Source organism: Psilocybe cubensis, chromosome 11, assembly GCF_017499595.1.
Source record: "Psilocybe cubensis strain MGC-MH-2018 chromosome 11, whole genome shotgun sequence".
In the NCBI taxonomy this organism is placed as follows: Eukaryota; Fungi; Basidiomycota; class Agaricomycetes; order Agaricales; family Agrocybaceae; genus Psilocybe; species Psilocybe cubensis.
The window spans coordinates 1,930,237-1,955,975 of record NC_063009.1 but is presented as its reverse complement, the minus strand read 5'-3'; the positions used below and the strand labels follow the sequence as shown (position 1 = coordinate 1,955,975).

At 44.7% G+C, this 25,739-nt stretch overlaps 10 protein-coding genes across 10 annotated transcripts; 6 read left to right on the top strand and 4 right to left on the bottom strand.

Annotated features, from left to right (window-relative positions):
- Positions 1-561: 561 nt before the first annotated feature.
- Positions 562-977, top strand: JR316_0011715 (uncharacterized protein; the record flags this gene model as incomplete). The annotated part of the gene is made up of 4 exons (XM_047897360.1): positions 562-613; positions 685-744; positions 800-876; positions 945-977. 4 exons carry the CDS (start codon positions 562-564, stop codon positions 975-977), a joined length of 222 nt encoding a protein of 73 aa, XP_047743769.1.
- Positions 978-1,622: 645 nt separating this feature from the next.
- JR316_0011714 (uncharacterized protein) lies at positions 1,623-2,450 on the bottom strand (the record flags this gene model as incomplete). Its single annotated transcript, XM_047897359.1, has 2 exons — positions 1,623-2,313; positions 2,380-2,450. The coding sequence occupies 2 exons, from the start codon at positions 2,448-2,450 to the stop codon at positions 1,623-1,625; spliced, it is 762 nt and encodes a 253-aa protein (XP_047743768.1).
- Positions 2,451-3,526: 1,076 nt separating this feature from the next.
- Positions 3,527-5,212, bottom strand: JR316_0011713 (uncharacterized protein; the record flags this gene model as incomplete). Its single annotated transcript, XM_047897358.1, has 3 exons — positions 3,527-3,531; positions 3,584-5,131; positions 5,185-5,212. The coding sequence occupies 3 exons, from the start codon at positions 5,210-5,212 to the stop codon at positions 3,527-3,529; spliced, it is 1,581 nt and encodes a 526-aa protein (XP_047743767.1).
- Positions 5,213-6,554: 1,342 nt separating this feature from the next.
- Positions 6,555-8,133, top strand: JR316_0011712 (Cytochrome P450 monooxygenase COX2; the record flags this gene model as incomplete). The annotated part of the gene is made up of 7 exons (XM_047897357.1): positions 6,555-6,792; positions 6,847-6,979; positions 7,045-7,233; positions 7,298-7,562; positions 7,631-7,754; positions 7,819-7,832; positions 7,897-8,133. The coding sequence occupies 7 exons, from the start codon at positions 6,555-6,557 to the stop codon at positions 8,131-8,133; spliced, it is 1,200 nt and encodes a 399-aa protein (XP_047743766.1).
- A 487-nt stretch (positions 8,134-8,620) lies between these two features.
- On the bottom strand, positions 8,621-12,352 carry JR316_0011711 (uncharacterized protein; the record flags this gene model as incomplete). Its single annotated transcript, XM_047897356.1, has 7 exons — positions 8,621-9,758; positions 9,809-9,941; positions 9,999-10,597; positions 10,651-10,793; positions 10,850-11,012; positions 11,059-11,618; positions 11,972-12,352. 7 exons carry the CDS (start codon positions 12,350-12,352, stop codon positions 8,621-8,623), a joined length of 3,117 nt encoding a protein of 1,038 aa, XP_047743765.1.
- A 458-nt stretch (positions 12,353-12,810) lies between these two features.
- JR316_0011710 (uncharacterized protein) lies at positions 12,811-14,439 on the top strand (the record flags this gene model as incomplete). Its single annotated transcript, XM_047897355.1, has 4 exons — positions 12,811-13,133; positions 13,332-13,496; positions 13,554-13,858; positions 13,916-14,439. The coding sequence occupies 4 exons, from the start codon at positions 12,811-12,813 to the stop codon at positions 14,437-14,439; spliced, it is 1,317 nt and encodes a 438-aa protein (XP_047743764.1).
- A 1,446-nt stretch (positions 14,440-15,885) lies between these two features.
- On the bottom strand, positions 15,886-16,872 carry JR316_0011709 (uncharacterized protein; the record flags this gene model as incomplete). Its single annotated transcript, XM_047897354.1, has 3 exons — positions 15,886-16,441; positions 16,497-16,688; positions 16,745-16,872. 3 exons carry the CDS (start codon positions 16,870-16,872, stop codon positions 15,886-15,888), a joined length of 876 nt encoding a protein of 291 aa, XP_047743763.1.
- A 318-nt stretch (positions 16,873-17,190) lies between these two features.
- Positions 17,191-19,586, top strand: JR316_0011708 (uncharacterized protein; the record flags this gene model as incomplete). The annotated part of the gene is made up of 7 exons (XM_047897353.1): positions 17,191-17,505; positions 17,613-17,974; positions 18,042-18,170; positions 18,229-18,344; positions 18,395-19,199; positions 19,289-19,426; positions 19,490-19,586. The coding sequence occupies 7 exons, from the start codon at positions 17,191-17,193 to the stop codon at positions 19,584-19,586; spliced, it is 1,962 nt and encodes a 653-aa protein (XP_047743762.1).
- Positions 19,587-20,473: 887 nt separating this feature from the next.
- Positions 20,474-21,014, top strand: JR316_0011707 (Cytochrome P450 monooxygenase COX1; the record flags this gene model as incomplete). The annotated part of the gene is given in 5 exon segments (XM_047897352.1): positions 20,474-20,503; positions 20,523-20,623; positions 20,678-20,765; positions 20,779-20,806; positions 20,842-21,014. The coding sequence occupies 5 exon segments, from the start codon at positions 20,474-20,476 to the stop codon at positions 21,012-21,014; spliced, it is 420 nt and encodes a 139-aa protein (XP_047743761.1).
- Positions 21,015-22,739: 1,725 nt separating this feature from the next.
- JR316_0011706 (Cytochrome P450 monooxygenase COX2) lies at positions 22,740-23,957 on the top strand (the record flags this gene model as incomplete). Its single annotated transcript, XM_047897351.1, has 5 exons — positions 22,740-22,927; positions 22,983-23,428; positions 23,489-23,502; positions 23,568-23,757; positions 23,779-23,957. The coding sequence occupies 5 exons, from the start codon at positions 22,740-22,742 to the stop codon at positions 23,955-23,957; spliced, it is 1,017 nt and encodes a 338-aa protein (XP_047743760.1).
- Between the last annotated feature and the right edge of the window lie 1,782 nt (positions 23,958-25,739).

The window sequence follows — 25,739 nt, the reverse complement described above, 5'->3', positions numbered from 1 at the left end:
CCTCGGGTGGACTGATAATTTACACCACAAGCTCCTCGGCATGATATTCGACTTATCAGGTTCTCGAATCAGATATTACAGTAGAACCACCCAAATCCGAATCTTCTTTGAATTCCGACGGTCTAGAGGTGAGAAAAACATGTCATCATCCGACACAATCTCTATTCTATGACAAATTAAAGCTAACGATCCATCAGCAATCTTATCGTTCCCTTCTACTCCCACTTCCAAATTCCAAGGCAAATTCCAGATGATGGATTGATCATCTGACGCCTAGCCAGTCCGCATCTCCTTATTATCGTCCGTGGACATCCATCAATCCGCACAGCATGGCTCTCTTTCTGAATACCTCTCGCTTTCCAGTCCTCCTCGGCATTGGATTAGCAGCAAAACGGCAACTATATCAATTTGGTGCATGAAATAGGAACCGACATCGGACTCCAGGATTATCTATATAAACCCTGAGCAATCTCTGGACCTTCCTTTCCTTTCACTGGCACTAGTCCAATCTACATCGATCAATCACCCAGCACCAGCCCCCAATCCCACCAATTCGAGATCATGGCCCCCAACCCTCAATGTGCTGCCCTCGCTGCTGCTAAGGAGAAGAAGGGTGAGCGAGATTCTTTGCGATATCGCAATGCTACTTTTATATCAATGCTTAATATCATTGTCCATCTATAGGATATTCATATGGACAGATCGCCAGCGGCATCGGCGCTTCTGAGCAGCGCGTAATCGATAGTGAGTTAATCTTACCTGGCCCGTCATAACGATGGAGATTAATGCCTGTCAATAGTCGTTACTGGCGCTGCTAAGCCCACCGAAGCCGAATTCAATGCCATCGCTAATGTTCTCGGAGTCTCTTCAAGTGCTGTAAGTCGCCTTCGTTGCATTAATTAACACTCTGGTCTCATAGTTCGATTCAAATCTCACTTCTCTAGGTTCCTCACACTGGCGTCCACTCCACCGCTTAAAGGAAAGCAATCAAATGATGTACAGAATATCATGATACTCTGCCAAACTCCAAGTGATTATGCTTTAGGCACACAAGATAACCTATTCATCAAAGACATCGATATGAGAAATATAAGTTATGCATATGATATGTTCTGCGGTAACTGCGAGAGTGAAATTGTTCCGGACTGCCTGAGATATTATGTGATAGTTTCTTTTAAGAAATACTCAAGGTAGTAGGCCAAAATTGTTTTCATGTTAAAGTTGTGATTTGTCCAATTGCTATATTGAACTTTTGATGCATTCAAGTCATCATGAAAGAAATAAGTATGATGTCAGGATCGGCGGGAAATATTTCGCGTTGAAATCAAAAAAAGATATACAGGAACATTCCCTCCAAAATTCGTATCGCATGTGTAATGGCATTGTTCAAGTACGTACAAAGAACCACTACTGGGAAGCAACATTACATGCTACGACGAATTCAGAAATAATACTATAAACGTAAGTCCATTAATCTAAACAAATAATCAAGGTATCGTGAGCAGTCATGGGAAGGGTGAAGGGGTCATCGCAACGTTCACAAAACATTCGTGGGGTGAATTGACGCTAGTGGAGCCTACATATCATCCCATTACCGGGATTGCCAATTTCCAGTCAATCAATCATGCAGTGACAGTAGCTGAAGGGGGGGACGAGATGTCATCACTAGGATTGGCACTGACGGAAAATGTAGGGAAGCCAGGATTCGCGCTGAAGGAAACGGTAGGGAAGCCAGGATGGGCGCTACCGGAAACGGTAGGGAAGCCAGGATGTGCGGTGACGGAAATGGTTGGGAATACGGCACTGGCGCTAACGGAAAAGGTAGGGAAGGCAGAGACGGAAACGGATGAGATGGGGAAGCCGCTGAAGGAGCTGGCTGTGATGGGCGGGTAGAGGGTGATGTACTTGGTCTTATACTTAGTCACGGTGACTGTGGCAATGGGCACGTAGGTGAACGTGAACACCGCGGTGCTAGTGGCATTCTGAACGCCACTGGAGGTGTAAGACGGTTGGATGAACGTGGTTGGAGCGGCCGAGTACGAGCTGAGTGTGATAGGGTATGCTGTGCTGGTGGGGAAGGAACTGTTATCCGAGAAAGCTGAGCTTGTGGGGAAGGAGCCATTGTACGAGAAAACAGAGCTGGTGGGGAAGGTGTGGTTGAACGAGAAGGCCGAGCTGGTGGGGAAAGTGCTGTTATCCGAGAAGAATGCGCTCGTAGCTATGACTGTAGCATTTGCAGACACAGTAGCCTCTGGTGGGGCCCCGAAAGCCGAACTTGTGGCGAAAAATGTGGTCTCAGCAAAAGCGCTCGAGCTGTATAAAATTTACTGTGTTAGATTCCTTGCAAGTCCCAGTTCAACACAAAAAAGGGTTACGCACGAGATAACTGATGCTCCGGCGCTAGTTGCGATTGCAGCCGCGACGAAAATAGATTGAACCGTGATCTGCATTTTTTGATGGCTGGGTAAAGAACTCTTTAGCTGTTGAACTGGACTTGACTCTGGTTCTTTGAGACGAGGAAACAGAAGAGAACTCGGTCTGCTTTTATACAAGCCAGCCCATGTTTGAAACAACGGAGTTATTTGGCCTTCACGGTGACTCGTTGGAGAGTGCTTAATGGATTGTAACATCCATGTCTAGCAATCCGCAGTCGGATGAGTGATTTCCTTTGATGGTAGAACCGTGCCCCACGGCCATCCAACACCGAGGTTATGTTTTCATAAATCGAAGTAAAGAGGTTCGGTTGTATTGTGTCATCACATTTTCGCTGTCTGGAGGTAGGTTGACGCCATACGGTAAGATGCAAGATGAAAAAGGCCACAGAAATTTGCGATGCTTCGATCGGTAATATGGGCGTTTGCTCTGGATTTCGGTAATGTGGAAATGCATGCATATTCCTATCAATATATGAGTACTTGAACGCACTGCAAAATATAACTGTAATGACATAGAATCATAGGCGGAAAGACTGGAGCATTAGTGAGCCTGCTGCATCCAGACCAGGGTCCTCAAAAAATCATAAAGGACGTCACTAATCCACAGTTTACAATCTACCTGGGATGAAGAATTCACCGCGGTTAGTAACGAACCTAAAAATTCTTGCAACGGCTTCAAAACGCCTTCGGATTTGCATGTCATGAGTACATGAATGCAAGGCTGACGAACAACAGGGAACGACACAGCGCCAAGTCGGGGTGCAAATGCGCAGCACCTCAATATACGTCGGATGATGGTTTAAGACTTAATGGATCCGTGTTCAGTGCCTATTCGGAGTATCTTTGTAAACCTGTCATAGATACCTTTGTCGAAAAGAAACCAAGGTGTCAGACAGCGCGTACGCGTACCTCCTCAATGCGCAGCAGGTACCAAGGTGGCCTATGAGCCGCATTGTTATAGCGAGATTGATTACATGCCTGATAGAAATATGTGAATTGGATCGAGTGTTCCAGAATGTATAATTGCTGCAAATTTCGAATAAAGGATGCTAGTTGTACATATCTGTCATGGGGAAAAAATGAAAAGCTGTTTAACCTATGTAAAAAATCAGAAAAGTGATTAGGATTGGGAAGTTATGGGATCTGACCTTTACTATGGAGTAAAAGTGTTTCGAAGCAATTATCGTAGTCCTTATATTCAGCGACAAGTAGACGACCGACAACCTCTTGGGCGTGGGATGGTATTATTTCAGGTTTCCAGTGGTCATCTTCTTCTACGTAGAACCACGAAAGACAATAAAAAAACTGACAGTTTCGCAAACTGGATATTTGCGGAAAAATAATGTCCTTTATCCAAGCATTTTGGCGGATCAGATCAAGGAAGGCGTCAGAGTCATCTCCCATGTTTGCCCTGGTATGAAAAGATCGAACACCGGGGTGCCTGGGCCACGCGCACAGAGTGTCAGAAAGCGCCTGTACGTGAACATCAGATGTGTATCCGAGCTCAGAGAACAAACAACTAACCTTTTCGAGGCTGTTGAGAGATGGATGACTGAGTTCGATTGTCAGGCCTAGTGTAGTGAGGTTTGGAAAATATTTCCAGAATGGTACCGCCTTGTAAAATTCCGGTGTGGTGCGCACTTTGACGATAGGCTTGGAAGATAAAGCTAAAGCGTCGAGTATATAATCGGGGTGCTTGGAAAGGGTTTTATCGTGGAGTTCCACTGCTTCGACAGGCTTACCCGGAACTATTGAGGCCATTAAAGTTGGCGGAGCTTCCAGAATATTCAGAGCTGGCAGATGCAATGGCTCCGGTAGAGTTGTCGAAAAATTGCTAGGTGGGTCCACAATACGGAGGTCTCGAAGCGCTGGTGCCCTAACCAATATCGATACGAGAGCTCCAAGGTCCAAATTATCTTCCATGAAGTAAGGATATAGGGACATGCTTTCTAGACGAAGGTCGCCTTTGACGGCTGATAATAAGTCAACAAGGTACCAATTTGTAGTGTTCAAGTCAGTGATGTACTCCCAGTTCAAATGATCGAGCAAGGGATGGACAGATTCCGGATTGCTTCCTAGTATGCCGATACTGGCAAAATCATCCAAGAGTTCCTGTGCCATCGGTGGTATCCCAATGAATGATATCTTCTTCAACTTAAGACTAGAAAGTTTGGCAAGATGTTTGATATCGACATGAGGATCCAGGCTGCATTCAGTCAGCTTCAAGCTTTCCAACCGCGGTAGGCAGCTCATCGCCTTTAGTACGTGTTTTGTGATGTGCGTCAGACAAATGTCGAGTTCTTGAATATTCGTCATAGTCTGGATGGATTTGGTATACAAAGCAAACAACGGAGCAATCCATCGACCAGTGTCTTCTTTGCGTGTATCCCAGTTCACCATAACGCAGGTCTTTACATACTGCGCCAATGTTTTTGCATGTTCGTCGCCATTGTGTATGCTCCTGCAGAACTCTGCACAGTTTTGGGGGGAGTACGCGTCATTTTCACCACTAGGTTTAACCACCACTCGTTCAAACAGCCAAGGAATAACTATAACGCCAAAAAAACGGCATACGCGTACCAATTTCAACAACGTGCGAGAAGCGAAGGAGCTGTCGCGAACATAGCTCAAGATTTCGAGATATATCTCATTGGGTATCGGTGATAGAATTTCGTTGTTATTTTTACGGGTAGGACCTGGATAAGATAATTGAATGTATTTTCTTGGTGACACTTGAGAAACGGCTTACTCGACCAGTGTAGTGTATCGAATGACATAGGGAAGCCGGGTTACCACCGTTGAAGCAATAACGTGTTCAAAGGTACCTTGGGTTGGGAATAGCGAAAGGTAACGAGATTTTGGGATACTTTGATATTGTCAACAACCTGCGATCGATGTAGCCTATCGAAGGGAGCTGTTTAAACGTTAAGCCAGAGTACTGATGCTAAATTCGAAAGCAAATGGGTGGCTTTCACCTAAACATAGCTAATCTCACGATCACGAGCTACATATATACACGTGCGTAGTTAACTGTCACACTCACACTCATCACGTAATGTAACTAAACGCCCTTCTCGGAAACAACCGAATGAACAATCGTGTTATGCGTTCGGCGCTTCGTGAGACTTCGGTGACAAGTTGCGGCGAGGGAGCCCATGTCAAAAATCTGAGTCACAATTTTCACACTGTGAACATTTCTGACAAAGATATTTGAATCGCCTAGCGTCCGTGAGCCATTTTCTAAAACATTCTATGCCGTATTAAACCTTAATTGTCCTAGTAGTCAGAGGTAGCAAGTATTGATCAGCAGACCTCGGACGGCAGCCCTTAAGCTCTCGAGTCGAAGGTATGATCAAAAACCGCTTTACATTTCTTCAAGAACACAGTCGAGATTCGATTTATCGTTGCAAGCCCATTTTTAAAATCATTCACATGTGGACGATATTTACGACTGTTGCTGATACCAATGTTTCTGAGCGACTCATTTTTGTACCGTGCCATCACTACGAAGCAAGCGTTTCAGAGTTAGAAAACATATTGTGCAAGTTTACTACCTTTACACTCCACAATGTCGCCATCTCTATACCAGCTGATATAGTAAATTTGACGTATAATTCTCCACTCAGTATCAAACGAGTAAAGGATGTCATGGTGGAGGTCCTGTAGGCAATATTAGCCTCGGCTACCCATTGAATACAATCAAATAGATGTCTCACGAGACCAATGATAGAGCGGATGTTGATCGGAATATCTATCAAATCCGGAGTCAGGCAGACATTTTCAAGCTTGTATTACTTTTCAATACTAAACGAGATTAATGTATCTCAGGCATTCCCCTTTTTTAATGCACTTTTGCCCACCTTATCTCGTGTTTTTGGTAAATATAATAAATTACGATACGTATTTCTTGCTAACTTCTGTTTAAATGTGATTGCGGTTCGGCGTGTTAGCTCATTCGTTATCTAGATCATTGCCACTGGAGAATCAGTGTCACAAGCCAGATGCAAGTGCTGGTTCCATTTTTATCTAGATGCCGTTAGTTACCCCTGAGGCCTGATTACGAGTCCTGGCCCAATATAAACCCAGGAGACCTTTTACTTTTCGAATCAATTACCCACCATGCTCATTCCTACAACATTAGGGACGTTGTTCGCGACTTATCCAATTTATGCGACCGTTATTGGGACAGTCGCTTATGCCTATGTAGTCAAGAAGCTTCAAGCAAAGTTGCGTAATCGAAATCCAAACAGACTCCCATTACCCCCAGGTCCGAAAGGCTATCCAATAATTGGCAGCGTTCTCCAGGTGCCGCACAAAAATCCTTGGTTGGTATATGACCAATGGTTTAAGAAATACGGTATACATCTATGTGGATATCTTAATGTTCCCCATTGCTTACATCTTCATGCAGGCGACATGGTCTACTTTGAAGCTCTTGGACAACCCTTCCTTGTTCTTGGGTCTCTTAAAAGGACAAATGACTTGTTTGAGAAACGATCGTCCAATTATTCAGACAGACTTCGGTTACCTATGCTTATTGAACTGTAAATTCCAACAACTTAAATTTAGCATGCTTGTTGATGTCTTACTATGCTACTATTCTCAACAGCATGGAATCGGATTTCAACTTTGCCATGCAACCCTACGGACAATGGTGGAGACGTCACCGAAGATTATTTAATGAACATTTCCACAGGAAGGCTATCGCAAACTACCTTCCAATACAACTTCATGAAACTAGAGTGCTGCTTCAGCGTCTGCTTTTTTCGCCTGAAGGTTTCATGAAACATATTGAATTGTATGTTGATTTGAATGTTTTTTTCTCTTCCATGGGTCTAACAGCCTAAATTTCAATTATACAGAGCCTTCGGCGCCACAATCATGACCGTGGCCTATGGCATTAAGGTCAAGGAGTCTGGCGACCCATATCTGGCAACTGGCCACGAGTCTCTAAATGGATTAGCGGCAGCTGGTATCCCTGGCTCATTTTTGGTGGATATGATACCCTCTCTTAAATATATCCCTTCTTGGTTCCCTGGAGCTGGGTTTAAGAAGAAGGCTGCTCATTGGAGAAAAGTGAATGAGGATCTCGCCAAAGTACCATTCAAACACGTCGAACAAGAAATGGTTGGAAATACCACTTAACCTCGGTACTTCAAGCTTTTACTGACTATGCTCGGCAATCGGATGAATAGGAAAAGGGAGATGCAGTACCATGTCTAACCACAGCCTTAATCGAAGGGCTACCCGATAAGAGGGACCCAAGCTATGCAGAAGCGCGCAAGATTGCGGAGAATATTAGTGCTGTATCATATGTTGGTACGTATTTATGTATTATTTTGTTCAAACTCGTTTATATATGGAAGACTGACACTACGTAAAGGTGGGGCAGATACTGTGAGTTTACAAACACCCAGAAATCTCCCTCTTCCTGAATGAATAACTAATTTATACGTTAAAGACCGTCTCAACCGTTCAGGCTTTCATTATGGCGATGGTACTATACCCCGAAGTGCAGAAGAAAGCACACGCCGAATTGGACGCCGTTCTTGGCGGTAAACGTCTTCCGGATTTCGATGACAGACCTTCTCTCCCCTACATTAATGCGATGGTCATGGAGAGTATGCGCTGGAATCAGGTCACGCCGCTAGGTATGGTGTTGCTGCACATACAAGTTGTGCACAAGTACTCACATTGACACTGGTTGTGCAGCACCTGTAGTGACTACTATTATGTATCATACCCTGGCAGTTTCCCAAGTGCCATGATATATCCTGGTGGGGAGTGTCCCAACTGCCCAAGATGATGTATCAGAGGGCATGTGGGCTACAGAATGGGTGCCGGGCATAGTGATGGGTGCCGGGCCATCAAAAAGCCAAACAACGCAGCAAATGGCCCCGCAGGGAGAATTTTTCAGTTTTACACTCTCTCATGGGTGTTTTGGCCACGAAAAACTGATAATTTTATCTATAAATAAAGCTACTATCTAATGCCACCGTTTGCGCACAAATATGTGGGGAGGACGGGGTGGATGGCTCTGGGGTCGCTCGGATGACGAGTTTTAAAATAGATGGGTGCCAACATGATGTCATTCTGATACCATCAATTATGATCGCATCTGTCGATGTCCTATAAATAATTAACGACTATTATTGGATGACTAAAGTGAAATTACATGGGTAAAACTACAGGGGCTCTTCTGTCTCGTTCTCAAATTCATCTTCCTCGTCTTCATCTAGAGGTACATCCTCTACCTCCTCTACCTCGTCCTCATCTTCGTCGACATCCTCCTCAACATTCTCACTGAAAGGTGCCGCCCATAGCTTTCGAAAGTGGTTCGCGAGGGATGTTTGGATCTCAGCCTGGGATATTGCAAATGCAGATATTCCTTCCACCAAATCCTTTGGAGCACCTGGAAGTGCCGACTGTTGCTCTACCCACCAGTCTGATTTGTACTTCAGAAACGCTAATGTTCTCCGCATTTCCTCTTTTAAAAGCAACACCTCCTCCTTGGCACGCATAACCCGAGCACAACTCTTCGCCCACTCCACTCGCAGAATGTCGTCGTGGTCCTCCTCCGTTCGAACGCCCATTGTGACTGTCCATATCCATGATAGGGTTCTTCTGGTCTGTCCTGTTCCATCTCTCCTATTTCTCAGCTGATTCACAAGGTTTATACCGTCATCTTCATCAACCTCAACATTCAAAGATGGCTCATGCCCGTCTTCGTATATGCCTTGACGTCCTACACGAGGTCGTAATCGGTCTGGATCCTGATAACCCCTCACATCCTTATCCTCCAACACCCGGTACGTGTTTTCCCAATCACCATCTCCTGCTAACGCCAAATGTGCAGCTCGTGCAGACCGATACTTTGAGGCCGCAAAACGTGCTCGCTCGTGGACGCGATCGATTACTGTAGTCGATCGTGTACCGTCTCGCTGTCCTCGAATGTTTTTATTTTTGAAATCAATCATTCTCGATTTGATGATGAGAATTTGCCGAATCGACGCCAGCGAGTCTGACATCTGGGCAAACCGCAGCTCCTTCTCAATATTGGCAAGTCCGGGGGTACAGATTCGTGATCGACAGGGTTCTGGAATTGATGAGGGCAGATAGAGAACGGCGTCTTCAGCGTAGCTAGTCTTGGTCGTAATCGGATGGTCTGTTTGATACTGGACAATTCCTGGTATGTAGACCGGCAAGAGCTGCTCCCATGCCCGAATACGAGTTGAGAGAATGTTTCGTTGTTCGGTCAAAGACCCTGCCTGCCGGATTGTTGAATGAGGTCCTACCCCCTTTGCCAGACGTCTGACACGTCGTCTATCCAATATTGTAAGTCTATGCTATTAGGAGTCTGTATAAAAACTTACTGGGCTTCTTCAAGCTCCAATCCAAGGGATATAAACATCGAAGATGTTGTGGCATGCTGGAATGAGCCACCCTGTGCCAGAAATTTGGCTTCCTTCTCTGCAAGGTCTTTCTTCACCTGAGCTTCGCTTAACGCTGAGCCAGTCATGATTACTGTGAAGTCATTGAGCTTTGAAAATGTGGAGAACTCACTTATACTTGGCATATAGTAAGGGTTTTTCTTCTTGTCCTTCGGAAACTTGTCCAATTCCCACTCAATGCACATTTTCTCCCAAACATCGATCAGCTGCGGATTTTCCTTTTTGACAGATTCGGTCAGACCACGATGTCCTTCAACCTGAGCATTTCGATCCGCGACTGCCCGTCGATATCTCTTAAGTAGAGTGATACGCATAGACGTGTACTTTAACCAATTCCAGAAGCCAAAATGGTCGTCGAGAGTGTCTTGTCTGGCACCAGGGCCCATGGTTTTTGTGGCATTTCCAACAGGGTTGTGCGGGCCCCACACACGTTCAGGGCATTCTCCATCAGATTGACCAGCCCCAGGAATGAGGTTCAACGAGTAGACATCGTGGTTAGCATGAGACTGTTTGTGCATAGAAGCATGAAGTTTCGGGATTGCGGGAGTAAACCTCATGTCCGACGATGGTTTGATTTCAGGCGGCCAGTCTTCCTGCATTCTCCTAAGAAGGTTGAGGAACCATTGGCAGGCAATGTCATAACTGGCAAGAACGGAGACGACAGTGAGGGCCTTTAAAATCGTCCCAAAAATATAGTCCATGTTGGCATAGCTATCATTATAGATAAGTCAGGTAATCTGTAGTCGTTAAAGGTTTTAACTCACCGTTCATCCTTATGAAGATTTCCAACTCCTAAAATCATTTCTGATCTGCCGCACACACCCATTCCCACTCCGGTATATCTCAGGCCCTTCGAAAACTTGCTGTTTGCCTTAGCAAGTGCCTGAAAACCTACGCAGGTGCTTATCTACCTCCACCTATCAGTTTTGACTTGAAAAGGGGTAACAAACAAATTTCACATACATCGTTTTCGTTTGCTTTACTTTTGACGTACGCCTCATACTTTGTTCGGTGGATCATGTACGCCAGACCCAAGCCCAGCCCTGGATCCTGGGAGTAATTTGAAACCATTTGATTTTTTAATCTGAAGTTTGCATCTAGGCAAATCATGACCGCATACAAAAACCTATCTGAAGTCAGTAATAGTATTGATTATAGACTAGTCCGCTTACTTCATATTATCAGGAGCATCCCGCCAGTTATCTGGCAGATTGATGCCAGGGTGCGGACAAGATGGACATTTGACCATTAATTCTCCAGGTAAAGTACCTGCCGCTCCCCGTTCATCGTGTCCTCGGCCTGCCCACTTCAGCATCTGTAAATGCCGCCACTGGAGAACCATCCTCATGAGAGCCCTGTATCGTGACTTTGGTACATCAATACCAAGGTTTGTAGTCGACTTTTCAAGACATCGATAGAAGTCGTAGGTAGAGGCCTTTGTTGTGAGGGCAAGTCGATGTAAATGTCGAAGGAGTTCAAATGTTGCACAACTCTTCATAGCTAGCTGGGTTGCTGGGTATATACGCCGACGAAGAAGCTGGAGGTGTGGAGGAATAGCCCTTGAGCAGCCGCAGTACTGAATGTTGCACGAATGGATGCCGTTCGTATGCAGAATCAACATTTTTGAATGACACGGAATTGGGTTATCGCAGTAAGCACCAGCATGGTTCAACTGGATGATCAGACCTAGCTCCTTCAGCGTAACGTCTACAAAACTTGAGCCGTTCCATTGCTAAAACAATTTAAGTCAAAATCAGAAATTGGGCCGTTAAACCTGAGTACATACCTCAATACGATGAAACGGGTGAAGTCTATGTCTTTTAATACAACAACTGTTACACGTCAGGTCTGGAGAGAAGCATTCCCTACACCTATACTCTGCTCGGCCTAAAGTTTCCACCCCTCGAGCAACGCAATCGGGACAAGATTGAAGATGTCGAAAATCGCCCCGGCCAGACCACCGAATAAGTTCCTCTAGGTATGTCTGTCGATACAATGAGCACCAGACAACATTCGGGCGTTTCTAAAGTAGCGTGAAACGGTAAGTAATAATCCAAAAAAATTATAATGTATTGTTCGACTCACTGATACCAAACTTTGTTTTGCCTTGACACCGGGCACAGCGGGTGTTATTGGTATGGACTGGATTTCGTCTTGTTGTTGTTCGCCCTCTGCATTAGGCACCACAATGTCATCGTCCTCTCCATCCATAAAGTCGCCTTCTACAGCAAGGTCGAAACCAGTACTATCCGGCATCAAGGAATACATATTGTCGTCTTGAGGTATCCAAGATGTAGCCTCGTCCCACGCTCCAGCGGAAAGAATAGTAGAATAATTGACTCTACCCTCCGCCGTGCCTTCACTGGAACGGATTGTTGCAAAACTGTCGGGCAAAGGAATAGCATCCCTATATGTCTCTGTTGAGCTTGAGGCCCCAATTCGGCGTCTTTTCAGTGCATTTGTCATGTATAAATATTAATGAGAGTTGTCGAGAAGCTGGGCGATTTGCGTGATTTTGTCAACGAGACGATTAAAAGCACCTTTAAGCTTTTTGACTTCGAAGTAATTAAGCAAATCAAATGGGCCAAGCAGGACATTCGCAGAAAGACGAATAAGTCACGTGGTTGAACGCGTAAACGCGTGCCCCAAATCAACAATTTGAATATGGACCCTAAATCAATGGCACTTCAACTTACCTGTCAACCAAACACAAGCTATAAAACTCAACTAAGTACGCACTCCGCTTCCTAACCCCCACCATCCTATCACTATTCAATATTCACCACTCGGTGGCTTAGGAATATTCGAGCCCGGACATACACTGAGCCACCAGTGGTAACTCGCCATCCCATCTATTGCCCGTTTGCCTGCCCATTGCTAATATCATTGCTTTGTCTTCAAAAAGAACGACTTTCTTTCTCGAAATGCCGCCCACGTTGCGCACCGATTTCTCCATCGACGTAGCTTTGGAAGAATGGACTGATCTGTGTGGTCAGACTGATGGTCTGTTCAGTTTATCACCGCTCACATCCCCAGAGCCATCTCCTCCTGCATCTCCTGTCATTTCAGCCAAGATCTCACTCCCAGAACACGGTACCCCCTCGCTCAAGTGTCAGGATCCGTCTCCTACTCACGATCATGCACACGACATGCTGCTTCCACCTCCAATTTTTCCCCTGCATATCTCGACATCGTATTCATCAAGCCCGCCGTTTTCGCAGTGCACCATTCCTTCTGAAGAGATGGTGTTGGCCCCATCTCTCCACATGGTCACCACAACGGCGGACCCGAAGCTGAAGCCCCGCAAAAAAGCAAAGCCGCCTCATCGAGCTGCCCGACAACATGCCTCCGCAAATGCAGCATGAGCTCATCGACGTGAGCAAACTAAAGGCTCAGTCGTTGACTCAGTGCCTCGCGAATCTTCCCATCGGAAGTATGTCAAAAGTGCGCAACGAATCAGCAGCACATTTGTTACGGAGAAAGGACGTGCTGCTCGTACCGGGTTTATTGGCATTAACGACCGTTCCAAGTCGTCGAGGATGTATACTCTGGAGGAGCTTACGGGTCCTACTTCAGAGCATAAGTTCAAACTTGTGAAGTGGGATGGAAAGTATGTACATGTACAATCTCACTTTTTCATGCACTAAACTCGCGTTTCATATCATAGGAAGCCAATGTTTGTCTCCGACTCATCTGGCCGCGCCATTCTTATTCTTGCAGGACACCCAGACGACGGACAATGGCATAATCTGATGGGTCTTGCTGTAGATGCCCTTGAAATAGCACGAACGCGCATTATCCCGCCGAAGAAACCAAATCGTCGTGGATCTTTCGATTCCCTTCACTGCGGTGTTTCTTTTGGCGGTGGACAAACCTCGCCATCAAATCTTCGCAACAACAAGGTGAACCAGGTGTTGCTGGACTGGCTCAATGGCTTGGAGCCGTTCAAAAGGTTGGCCGGCTTTGCCTCAGGTGCGTATCCGTCCTCTACAGTAAAAACACTGCTAACCAATTATCATGATTCCACAGGTGCTATGCACACCTGGGCTAAAGATTTATTTGACGCCTACGCATCCAACTTGAAGGAACTTCACAAAGACCCCGGCTTGAAACATGTCTTCCCTTCCAGCATTTTTTCAGCCGCCACCTACAACCTGGGACCTTGTACAGTCTGCCATAGACACAAGGACTTCTCTAATCTTCCCTACGGATACTGTGCTGTCACCGCGCTTGGCAATTTCGATCCAACACAAGGGGGGCATCTCATTCTCTGGGAATTAGGACTAGTCATCGAGTTCCCCCCCGGCTCTACCATTCTGCTTCCCTCCGCCCTCATTTCCCACTCCAACGTCCCCATTTCTTCCAACGAGAGACGATATTCGTTTACTCAATACACTGCGGGCGGGATTTTTCGTTGGGTTGCCCACAAATGCCAGACAAAGGCAAAATACCTCGCAACCCTCAGTCCTGACGGCTTAGCTGCGTATGCTCAAGAAGAGTCTTTAAGGTGGATTAAAGGTGTGAACTTGATACCAGTTGTTCTCCGGGAGTAGTCGATACAATGTCTTGGTAGTTATTTGATATGCTGTTTAAAATATGTACAATATTCATGTTCTTGATTTCAATTGCAGTGATTCTCGCCAATCATGCCATGATGCAAAGCTAATAGGACACTGAAAATTGTGTTTTTCTATACAATAACTTGACAAATAGATAGAGCTGGTCATCTACTATATGTATATCACAAAAATTTTGTATCGATGCCCGTATTTCGCGAGTGTTACATGAAAAGGTCTGATATTGTGCGGTGATTCTCGGAAAAGCCCGTGCCACTCATGCAACAAAGATTAGTCGATAGAAAGACCAATTTGAAACCTGTCGGCATAATAAAGACATATATTTGAAGGTATAATTAGCCTGAATGATATATTGTCAAACTTTTTGGACTGCTCATATGTGTTAAGTTGATGTACTCAAATGTTGCCATAAACTGACCCATCAATATGCATCAATACTGTGTTGGTCTTCCGCCCAAAAACGTGCAACAATCCCACTTTTAACCAGAGACCTCTGGTACTAATTTCAATGACATTTCAGCTCTATAGACCTTCTAGGTCATGTATCTACATTTATATATAGATGGTACCCTCTGTTGCACTATATATTGCAACCTCAAAATTCGAAAACTCGAGTCCCAATGCCTATTTCCATTCTTGTCTTCCCGTCTATATTTAGAAACCAATAATATTCCGCATTTTCTACCTTGGCAAATTTTCAATCAGCCTTTGTCGATCATTACTGGTTCTATCCTTCACCTCATCATGGCACCCCGAAAACATCTTTACTTCAAATCCAATCCTGACCGTGACTATCAGTTAAATAGACGCAAAAATCTTTATTATCTGTATGTATTCACCTCACTTGACCGCTACTAAACTTCACCGTTCTCGACAACAGAAACCACGAAGAAGAAAAGAGAAAAGGGCGTGAAAGGAAGAGACGACAGAGGTAAGCGTCTAAAAATATATGTTAAAAGTCAATCTAATCAATGATTCAAGAGATCGGATGTCTAAAGAAGAACTTTCCGTGGCTAGAGAGAAACACCGTGAAGCTCAGAAGCGTTATCGTGAAAAACATCGAAACAGAATCAATAATAGGGCTCGATTCCTCCGGTAGGCAATACTTTGTGGATACCTTGAGATTATGCTTAACCTCCGACTTTATAGCTTCTTTCGCAAGAATAAATTAGAGAAAGATAAAAAATTAGAGGAAAGAATAAAGGTATTTGAACGACACTTATTCAAGTTGTTCTCTACCAACTGAACTTCCACGATGGTATCTAGAAGCTCAACATGTAGCTTGTTTAATATAGTAGTTGCAACATTTTTCAATTTTATTACACCTTTTAAACTAACTGCACATAATCTTATAATGAGCAAAAGAGAGAAGTTAAATTTTAAGAAACTGTACTACCACATTGTAGCTAAATACGTAGATATTTAATGCCGATGGGCCTTCTTCCCCTTGCAATTAGGGCACGATGAAACCAACCTTAGATTTTCAAGGCGTTGGGATCTTCGGGTGTCTGAGGTAGCTGACGTAGATGCTGTCGTAGATGCTGTCGTAGACGCTTTGAGACGTGCAGAAGCTCGGCGAGGCTGAACACTGATTGATTCACGCAGATCTGAGGAATCACTGCTAGTGTTGCCAATGTCGTTGTCGTTGTCGGAGTTGAGAGCAGCGTTGGCGTGTTGTCCATGGGTAGATGAGCGGACAATGGCAACACCGTCAGCGTCAATGCTCCCTGCAGCTTGTTGCCGTGGATTTCGTCCTACACGAATTCTTGTTGATGCAGCTGAAAGCCTCCCAAAATAAGGCCATCGGACGTAAACGGTGTCGGGAAGGCGTCGAAGGCGGGTTGAAGGCGCAGATTCATAGTCTGCAGACCAAGACTGTGCGGGCACAAGCTGCAGTGCACCTGTCTTTCGATGTTCATCAAGAAAATTGTTGAGAACATCCTTTGGCACACTGAGGACGTGTTCAACCATGAAATCACTAAGAAAGCAAGCATAAGAAAAAGATACAGGGCATGAAAATGTCTGAGACTCACGTAGACCTCCTCAACATATTATCAATTGGGCCTCGAACAACCACTAGAACAGGAGTAATGCGCCTTGGAGGCCCAGAAAGATCAGGATGAGGGGGGTGAATGAAATGCACATCCCCCGAATCTTGGCGGGATAGCAAGAACTCTTCAAGGTCTCTTTCCGCAAGAGGTAGAAGGCTGTCAACGCCAATGGAACTGTATTCCGACAGAAAATTTAGCTACATACAACAATAACAAACAATAAAACTTACCGATATTCGTTGATAATGACATGCAGCGGAGCTCTTACAATGAAAATAAAGACATTTGGCAGGTCATTGAGAAACTGAAGATATCCAGGATTGTGAGACTGCCTGTGAAAGGCCAGTTCTGGATTCATTCTAGAAGCGAAGGTGGATGAACAAGGAAAGGACACAATGACTGTCCAGAACACGTTGACTTCCGGAGTCGGGGGTTAAAAAAGGATGGACATCGGAAGAGTTCTTGTCGCTGATAGGCTGGTAATAGCGGGTATTGTGCTTCATACTTTTGCCGCTGCAAAGGCCAAGATAATAATGAACATACATTTGAGATTGAAATTATAAGGTTACACCGGCGTAACACTATCATACTTTCTGACGATTCGACAGCAGGTAAGAGACTTAAAAATTCATTCAACCTGCATAAAGAACTCACCAGATTACCATTGTAGACTTCAATGCCCAATCCTGGTGGTTTTCAAGGCCTTCGAAAGGCTTTTCTACTAGAACAAAAGCCGCTATATGCAAGGGCTGTCGAACAACAGCTAGTTTCCGAAACACTAGCTGATATAAGTCGACGATTTTTGAAGAGATTTCCTCTGGATAAGCCAGAGAGCTGGGAACCTACTGAAGATGAGTTAGCTGCTGTTAAAGACGATGAAGCAGAGGAAGAAATTCCGGAATGCGATCCTGAAACCCTTTCACCGGAAGAACAGGAGATCTTAGGCAAGCAGAAGAAAGAGAGACAACATCGTCTCCAGACCTTTCGTGGCGTGAGTGCCTGGCCATTTTGGGATTGACAGGCTGACGTCACAACACGTCTTTTCATTTACAGAAAATTAAGCGTTGGTTTAAATATCAATATAAACATGATCACAAGACTCCCAAAGCGTCATCGGCAAACAACGATGCCCAAAATCTCTTCACACTTCTCCTCCAACAACTAGTGGGAAAAGAACCTAATCGCCCACGGTTGAAGACCCCGGTGAACACGTGGAGAAAGGAAAAGGCCAATCGCGATGCCATTGAGGCAGAAATTGAATCGATGGACCCACTTGTTCCAGTGAAGTTGCTAGCCAAGACCCGGGACGAGATTGCAAGGCGACTTTTCCAGGAGTTGACTTCCGAAGAGAAGAGAAAATGGACAAAGATAGCATCAGATGAGCATAGTGATGCAATGGCAAAATACAACGCCGACATAGATATTAGTGGGGAATCATTGACTCCGGAACAACGTCAACGGTGCGGCTATTTTGTTTTTCTTTTTTGAATTCCTATGGTTTCTAACGGTATACTAATTCTTAATTAGTGCTATTGAAGGAATTGGACCTTTTATGACCACTATCCTTGATTCGCTCTGCCATATTACAGGGTGGAAGTGCACATTTGTGGCCGGTGGGCCTGAACCTGCAAATGGGGGGATGTTGGGCACTATCAGGTTCGTGATTTTTGTTATACTAGTCCGTGTTCTTATTTCTTCCATTCAACGTGAATAGCGTTCATTCAGGAGTTACTTGTGGAGATATTCAGATGAATTTTGGTCGTGCAGAGCGATTCAGGTACAAGACCATTATTATTCCGATCTTCGGTGATTTTCTTCGCAAATGCTACTGTAAGTTATATGTTGTATTTTATTTTCAACACTGCTGAAGTATTTTAAAGCAAAAACTCAATATAAAGAGTGGGCATTGCCACAAGATCAAGAGCACCTTCCGATGGCTAGATCCGAAGCCTTCAGAAATGAAGACGAATCAATTCAGGCCATTCCAATTATTGGATCTGAAAACATGCCTGTGTCTGAATCAGTAGCTCGCACCCAAAAAAAGAAATCTAGAAAACGAAGGAATGCGGTTCCTACTTTACGTCAGGTTTCTCCAGCCCAACTGTCTCCTACAGCTGAAAATGAAGATTTGGTTGACGTGGACTCACAAAGCCATTTGAAGGGGCATAATCCCTTTCCGGAAGACTGGCCGTATACGTTGGAAGCCGACGACGACAATGTTTCCGGAAATGAAGGCAGTAATGGAGAAAACTCACCACAACCTTCACCACCACCGTCTCCAGCTGCTCCTCCCTCAGTGCCACCATCTCCGTCCATTCCTCGTTCTGTGCCACCATCTCCTTCTGCTTGTGTTTCCGCAACACAGTCTCCTAAAGCAAATCTGGAACACGGGACTAACCGCCCTATGGTTGAAAAAGTGGTATCCCCATTGGAGAATACCTCTACCCCGACATCGATAAGTCCACCTGTTGGTTTGCCGCCTCGTACCAACCACCCATCTGTCGCAGTAACAAACCCAACAAACGCCGCCTCTACACCTACGTTGGTAACAAACACGCCAAATACAATTTCGAGAAACACAATGGGAGTAACCACAGCGATTGAGGCTGTCTCGAAAACGTCTTCAAAGCGTAAAAGGGATTCAAAATCAAAGATTTCCTCCAAAAAGCGAAAGGCCAATACTAGGTGAGTACACATTATTAAAAACCAACTTGAATTTCTAACTGACCATATTACTGCTACGGTTGTACTCAATCAAGTTCAACTACTGATAGAAGTACGACTCAAACATCTGCACCTCCACCGACATCTGCACCTCAACCAACATCTGCACCACCACCGACATCTGCACCTCCTCAAACCCAACGACTGACACGAAGCACCGCTCCTACTGCTGCTCCTGCGCAAGCAAAGTAAGTCTTTACATTGAAATTTTTAGACTTTTGCTTATATTTGTTTATCACCTTTCGAAAAAGATTGCCGCCGATGCCAACAACTTCGGTTGTCCTCACCCGAAACGGTAAACCTGTCAAGAGTTCGAAGTTCTGGGTATATGCGGAAGATGATAGCTAAAATGCTGCGCAGCCAAAATCATATAGCGGCCGGGTAGTATACTTCTATTAGCTGCTCTATTTTACAAATGTCATCTTTATAATACAATCATACAAATTCTATTTAAGGTTCTTTGAATTTACATGAAGGACAGTATCATAAGAATTTACAATACGGACTCCGAAACATCAAGTTAGCGTCGAAACTAAACCCACGCGGCAGAAAAATATGAACGTTGGGGAGTCGATCTCTCACCTTGCCAACTTCATACAACGATACATGACACGATACCCACTCGACTAAACGACTGTACAATATGTGATTCTTGCGAGTACCCAAGAGGTTTTCAGGATCCAGTATTAATCAGTTAAAAATTGAACGTCCCGGCGCTGTCTCGAACGCGGGGTGTACGCTGATACAGAAATTAATCAGGCAAAAAACGACCGTCCCGGCGCTGTCTCGAACGCGGGGTGTACGCTTATACAGAAGTAGACACATTCCAACCACACTATACTGGACTGGATACACAGATCATAAGGAGGGTACAGGTCAATCTTATACCTTCATTCACCGAGCCGGCGCCATCAATGCATCGCCTAATCTCGTTATGATGTCAGTGAGCCTATTTTTAAATCGTCATCCAACCAGCCTCAAATGCATCCACCCCGCCACCCCCACATTGATGTGCGCAAACGGCGGTTTTAGATGTAGACATATTAATAGATTATTTCGGCGTCCTTTTCTCGCCAAAACGCCTACAGAACAGTGCAAAATCCCCAAAATTTCCCCGGCGGGGCCGCCTGGTGCATTGTTTGGTTGGGATCAACCGGCAAGGCTTCGGCAGTGATTATACCGCCCACAGACCCTCTGATACATCACCTTGGGCAGTTGGGACTCTCCCCACCAGGATGTATCATGGCACTTGGGGAACTGCCGGGGTATGATACATAAATATAGCTTACATGGCTGTGTGCAGCCGTTGGCCACGTGTCCTCGGAAGATGATGAATACGATGGTTATTTTATTCCCCGTGGAACTGTTGTACTGGGAAATGCATGGTATGTCTATGTCTCTTGAGATTCAGTGAAACTTCTGCAACTTTTTTAAAACAGGACAATTTTGCATGACCCTGAAGAATTCAAGGATCCACTTGAATTTAATCCTGACAGATATCTGAAGGATGGAAAGCTTGATCCCAATGTAAGAAGCCCAGATTGCGCAGCCTTTGGCTTTGGACGACGGTGAGTAAATATTTCTTAAGTTATGACATCTCTAGAAAGATTACACATCACTACCAATAGCATATGCCCAGGGAGGCACATGAGCGACAACGGGCTTTACTGCATCATTTCATCTGTCCTAAGTGTCTTCGAAATTAAGCCATTCATCGACGACGGTGGGAACCCTGTGATTCCCAAGCCAGAATTCACTAGTGGCATGCTATCGTGAGTAGAATATATATTCTGATTCTGGTTGCGCACTTATAATAATGCGGGGTACCATTAGATATCCATTACCCTTCAAATGTGCTATCAAACCTAGAAACTCTGCAGCTGCGGCCTTGATTCAAGAAGGGGTTGAGATAAATCACTAGACTGGATGAACGGGAGTTCATTGAACCCCAGGAAAAATCCAGATCATAGCCGATTGAAATATCCATTTTGATATCATGACATTGCTCAAATATACAAACTTGAAGTTTAGAATCTTATTTTTCGCGTTTTCGTTGAATGGCCCGGTTCGGAGCTTTCATCGACAGAGATTTTAAAATAGCTTATACTCACGATCACGAGCACAATGAACCAGATTGGAATACCGCCGCGGCTCCTGTGGCTAACGTTAAAGTGCTTTCCGAAATATGTACCCCATTTCTTTCTTTGCCCATAGTTTCGTTTCTTTGGTTTGCCGGTGTCTCGATGAAGCTTATGTTTAGTAACATGGAGATTGATACCACAACTAAGGAAGCGGATCCTTTACTTTCGACAGTGAGCTTTTGTTTACCTTTTTTTCAATGGAGCTGCCAATAAAATACCGCAAGGCATATCAGCGTTTCTCACCAGGATGAATTTACAGCCGTATGTATGGGTAGGAATTTGATTGGTGTGATGAAATGCCCATGAATGGCAGGAGTCTTGGAGCTATCCGAGGTCTGGATCTGTATTTCTCTTCCTACCAGCTGACAATCATCTGTACTTAGCGCGGCACAAACCTATTTCACTCTCCCAAGTCGCTTACACGCAAGGATGTAAAAGATGTCTCTGCGTTATTCCATCCAGGATCTTCACAACAAAGCGTCTAAAGCTACCTGTACAATTCCATGCAAAGTATCCTCTCCAAGTTGTGTTTACTGTCAAGGAGGTTGTTAAATTCAAGGTAATGTCCGCAAATGATTCTCTCAACTGCCCATTGGATCCGACTGAAAAGACATCTCACGAGCTTAAATCTAACGGAAGGCAAGGTGTACAATTAAAGCCTGCCGACAAAGTCTCCAGACGGTGCAGACCAAACTTTCAATATGAAAAAAGAACGTTGTCTCACTGCACGTATTGGAAACTCATTCTGCCAATCCATTTTGCCCACCTTATCACACCATCATCGGAGAACGCGATACGGTTGTAAATGGCTTTCCATTGGATATAAAACCACTGACAGACTACTGAGATATTTCCTTGTTAGCAGATTCCCCCCTATGTTTGTCCTCACAATATTGGAGTCGTTGTTCGCAACGTATCCCATTTGCATGACTGTTATTGGGACGGTTGCTTATGCCGTCATTATCAAGAAGCTTCAAGCAAAGTCGCGTAATCCAAACCCAAACGGACTCCCATTTCCTCCAGGTCCAAAAGGGTACCCATTGATTGGTAGTGTTTTTCAGGTACCACACAAGCATCCTTGGCTCGTATATGACCAATGGTTCAAGAAATACGGTGAATATCTGCACGATTTCTTGGTGTCTCAATAGCTTACGTCTTCTCGCAGGTGATATGATTTACTTTGAGGCTCTCGGGCAACCCTTCCTTATTTTGGGGTCCCTTAAACGGACAAACGATTTATTCGAGAAACGATCGTCGAACTACTCAGACAGACTTCGGCTACCTATGCTTATTGAACTGTAAGGACTCGGATCACAATCCAAAAAAATTCGTCTCTAAGCTGACTTTCTGCTTTGATAGAATGAAATCGGATTTCAACTTCTCTTTGATACCCTACGGCCAATGGTGGAGACGACATCGAAGACTGTTCAACGAACATTTCCACCACAAGGCGGTTGTGAACTATCAACCTATACAACTACGTGAAGCTCGAGCATTACTTCATCGACTTCTTCTGTCGCCTGAGCATTTCATGGATCACATTCACCAGTATGTTGAATGGCATCCTCACTTCAATGCTTGATAAATATTTTCATTCATGAAGCTCCTTTGGTGCCGCAATCATGACCGTGGCATATGGTATCAAGGTCAAAGAATCTGGTGATCCATATCTGGCGACTGGCCACGAGTCCCTTAAGGGACTCGCGGCTGCGGGTATCCCTGGATCATTTCTGGTGGACCTGGTACCCGCCCTCAAGTATGTCCCTTCTTGGTTTCCTGGTGCCGGGTTCAAGAAGAAGGCGGCTCACTGGAGAAGGGCAAACGAGGATCTTAGTCAGATACCGTTCAAATATGTTGAACAAGCAATGGTTTGCGACACCTTGAATCCATCTGGATATGCACTCTTTACTAAATCCTCTGAACAGGAAAATGGAACTGCCGTGCCTTGTTTGGCTACGAAGTTGATCGAAGGGCTACCTGATAAAAACAATCCGACTTACCCAGAAGATCGAGAACTTGCTGAGAGTATTGCCGGTGTTTCATATGTCGGTATGTAACTACTATTCTCTATATTGTCTCATTGCTTGAGAAAGCCAACGATACCTCTAGGTGGGGCGGATACTGTGAGTTCCCCAATGCCCAAGTTTTACTTTCTTCGACTAACGGGGATTTCGTTTGTGGGTTACAGACTGTATCTACTGTTCAGACTTTCTTTATAGCAATGGCACTTTACCCTGAAGTACAGAAGAAAGCTCAGACCGAGCTTGACGCTGTCCTTGGTGGTAAACGTCTACCGGATTTTGATGACCGACCTTCTCTGCCCTACATTAACGCTATGGTTAAGGAAAGCATGCGCTGGCATCAGGTCGTACCACTAGGTATGGTGTTGTTACTCATAGTATGTGGTGAGATTCACCCAATGTCCCACGCAGCTGTTGGCCATGTATCGTCTTCCGATGATGAATACGACGGCTATTTTATACCCCGCGGCACAATTGTACTGGGAAATGCATGGTTTGACCAAGACATTTCAATCAGAAGCGCAAAATTAATGTCAAAGCAGGACCATATTGCATGACCCGGAAGAATTCGAGGAACCATTGAAATATAATCCTGACAGATATTAAAAAGATGGAAAAATTAACCCCGCTGTAAGGAGCCCAGAATGCGCTGCCTTTGGCTATGGACGACGGTGAGGATAACTATTTTTCATTCGTCCGAGTGACAGAGAGGCTATATATCATCTTCGATAGAATATGCCCCGGAAGGCACATGAGCGACAATGGGCTTTACTGCCTAATTTCGTCGGTTTTATCGGTATTCGAAATCAAACCACCCGTCGATGATTTTGGCAACCCGATAGCCCTCAAGCCAGAATTCACAACTGGAATGCTTTCGTGAGTGTTGGTCATATTGTAACTCAAGAATCTTCAATGATAACATTTCCTGGCGCCTTAGATATCCAGTCCCTTTTAAATGTGTCATCACGCCTAGAAGCTCTGCAGCGATGGCCTTGATTCGAGAAGGAATTGAAATTAACGACTAAACCAATTGAACCTGAGTGGTGACCGCCACAAGCGCCAAACAGTCCCACAACATTAGGAAGTCTGAAATTGAATACGGTTTCTCGTTTTGTAGGTTTATAGAGAAATAGCTACGGTTTGAAAGAATTTTTACCTGGCTTAGCCAAAGTCCTGGCTGGCTGACTACTACCTATAGCTGTGATCATGCTTATCATCACCAAGAACGGTAGGATGTTTCCTGTCCACTGGTATTACAATCTAAAACCTACCATTTCTGGTTTGCATAGGCTTTTGACCTTTATCACCGACTCTACCGCGTAACTTAGTACAATTTTGATGGTATCTAACACCCACAATCAAGCGTAAAATACTGCGCTCGCCACGTCTTTATTCAGTACATGGTCTACTCAGCCGTTTCTTATAACACATTGTCCATCGAAGAGGAACATCAGTGCACCTCGCCTCGCCTCCACCGCGCTATTACAGAGTCAACGCTCTAATGTGACTGGTCCTTTACCCAGTTTAACGGCGATGATCACGCCAACTGCCTGCAGAGCACACTGATGACGCATGGGAAGTTGTAAGGGTCTTTCCCGTTCCCTGTTAGAAAAAATACCTCTCCTCTCCAACGCTGACGGTGCAGTCAAGATGGCATATATTGACTTGAGGACCAATAACAAAGACCCTGCAGCCTCGCTTTTTCCAATTTGCAAGGATTTTAATGTAAATATGCTAGGATACAGAATGCCGGTACGACAAACAGAGGTAAAACCTCTACACCTACATCCTCTTAACCCAAACACGGCTCAATTCTCCCTCTCGTCTATACACTCCGCTGACGTTCAATCTACATGCATACAGTTCTAACCTCGAGGCTTCACCCCACAACCTCATGGCTCAGTCGTTCTAGCCCAGGCTTATTTAAATAATCCTCCGCCGGCTTCCAAGCTACAATCACAGGACGGCTTCCTCGCAGCTTCCCCGCACTCGTAGATAACACATAGCACGCTATCGATAAGTAGAACGATAATCAGCTCTAATCTATTCATTTCACAAGAATAGGCATTGGGAAATGAATTCATTTTTACGGCACCGTTTTACACACATCCCAATGCAAAATTAGTCACGTTGAGGCTTTGACTCTGAGCATGGCGTATATGTCAAAGTGCCTCCATGCAATCGAAATCGTAATCTTTAATTTCATGCCTGCGAGAAGCCTGGTTATTATATATATGTCATAGCGAGATGGGAGAAGAAGTCTTTATTAACACTCGGAATTACCCAGTGGTAGATAATCGCTAATAAATTCTTTTCTCCCAAGTGCTTCCTTGCTTCAA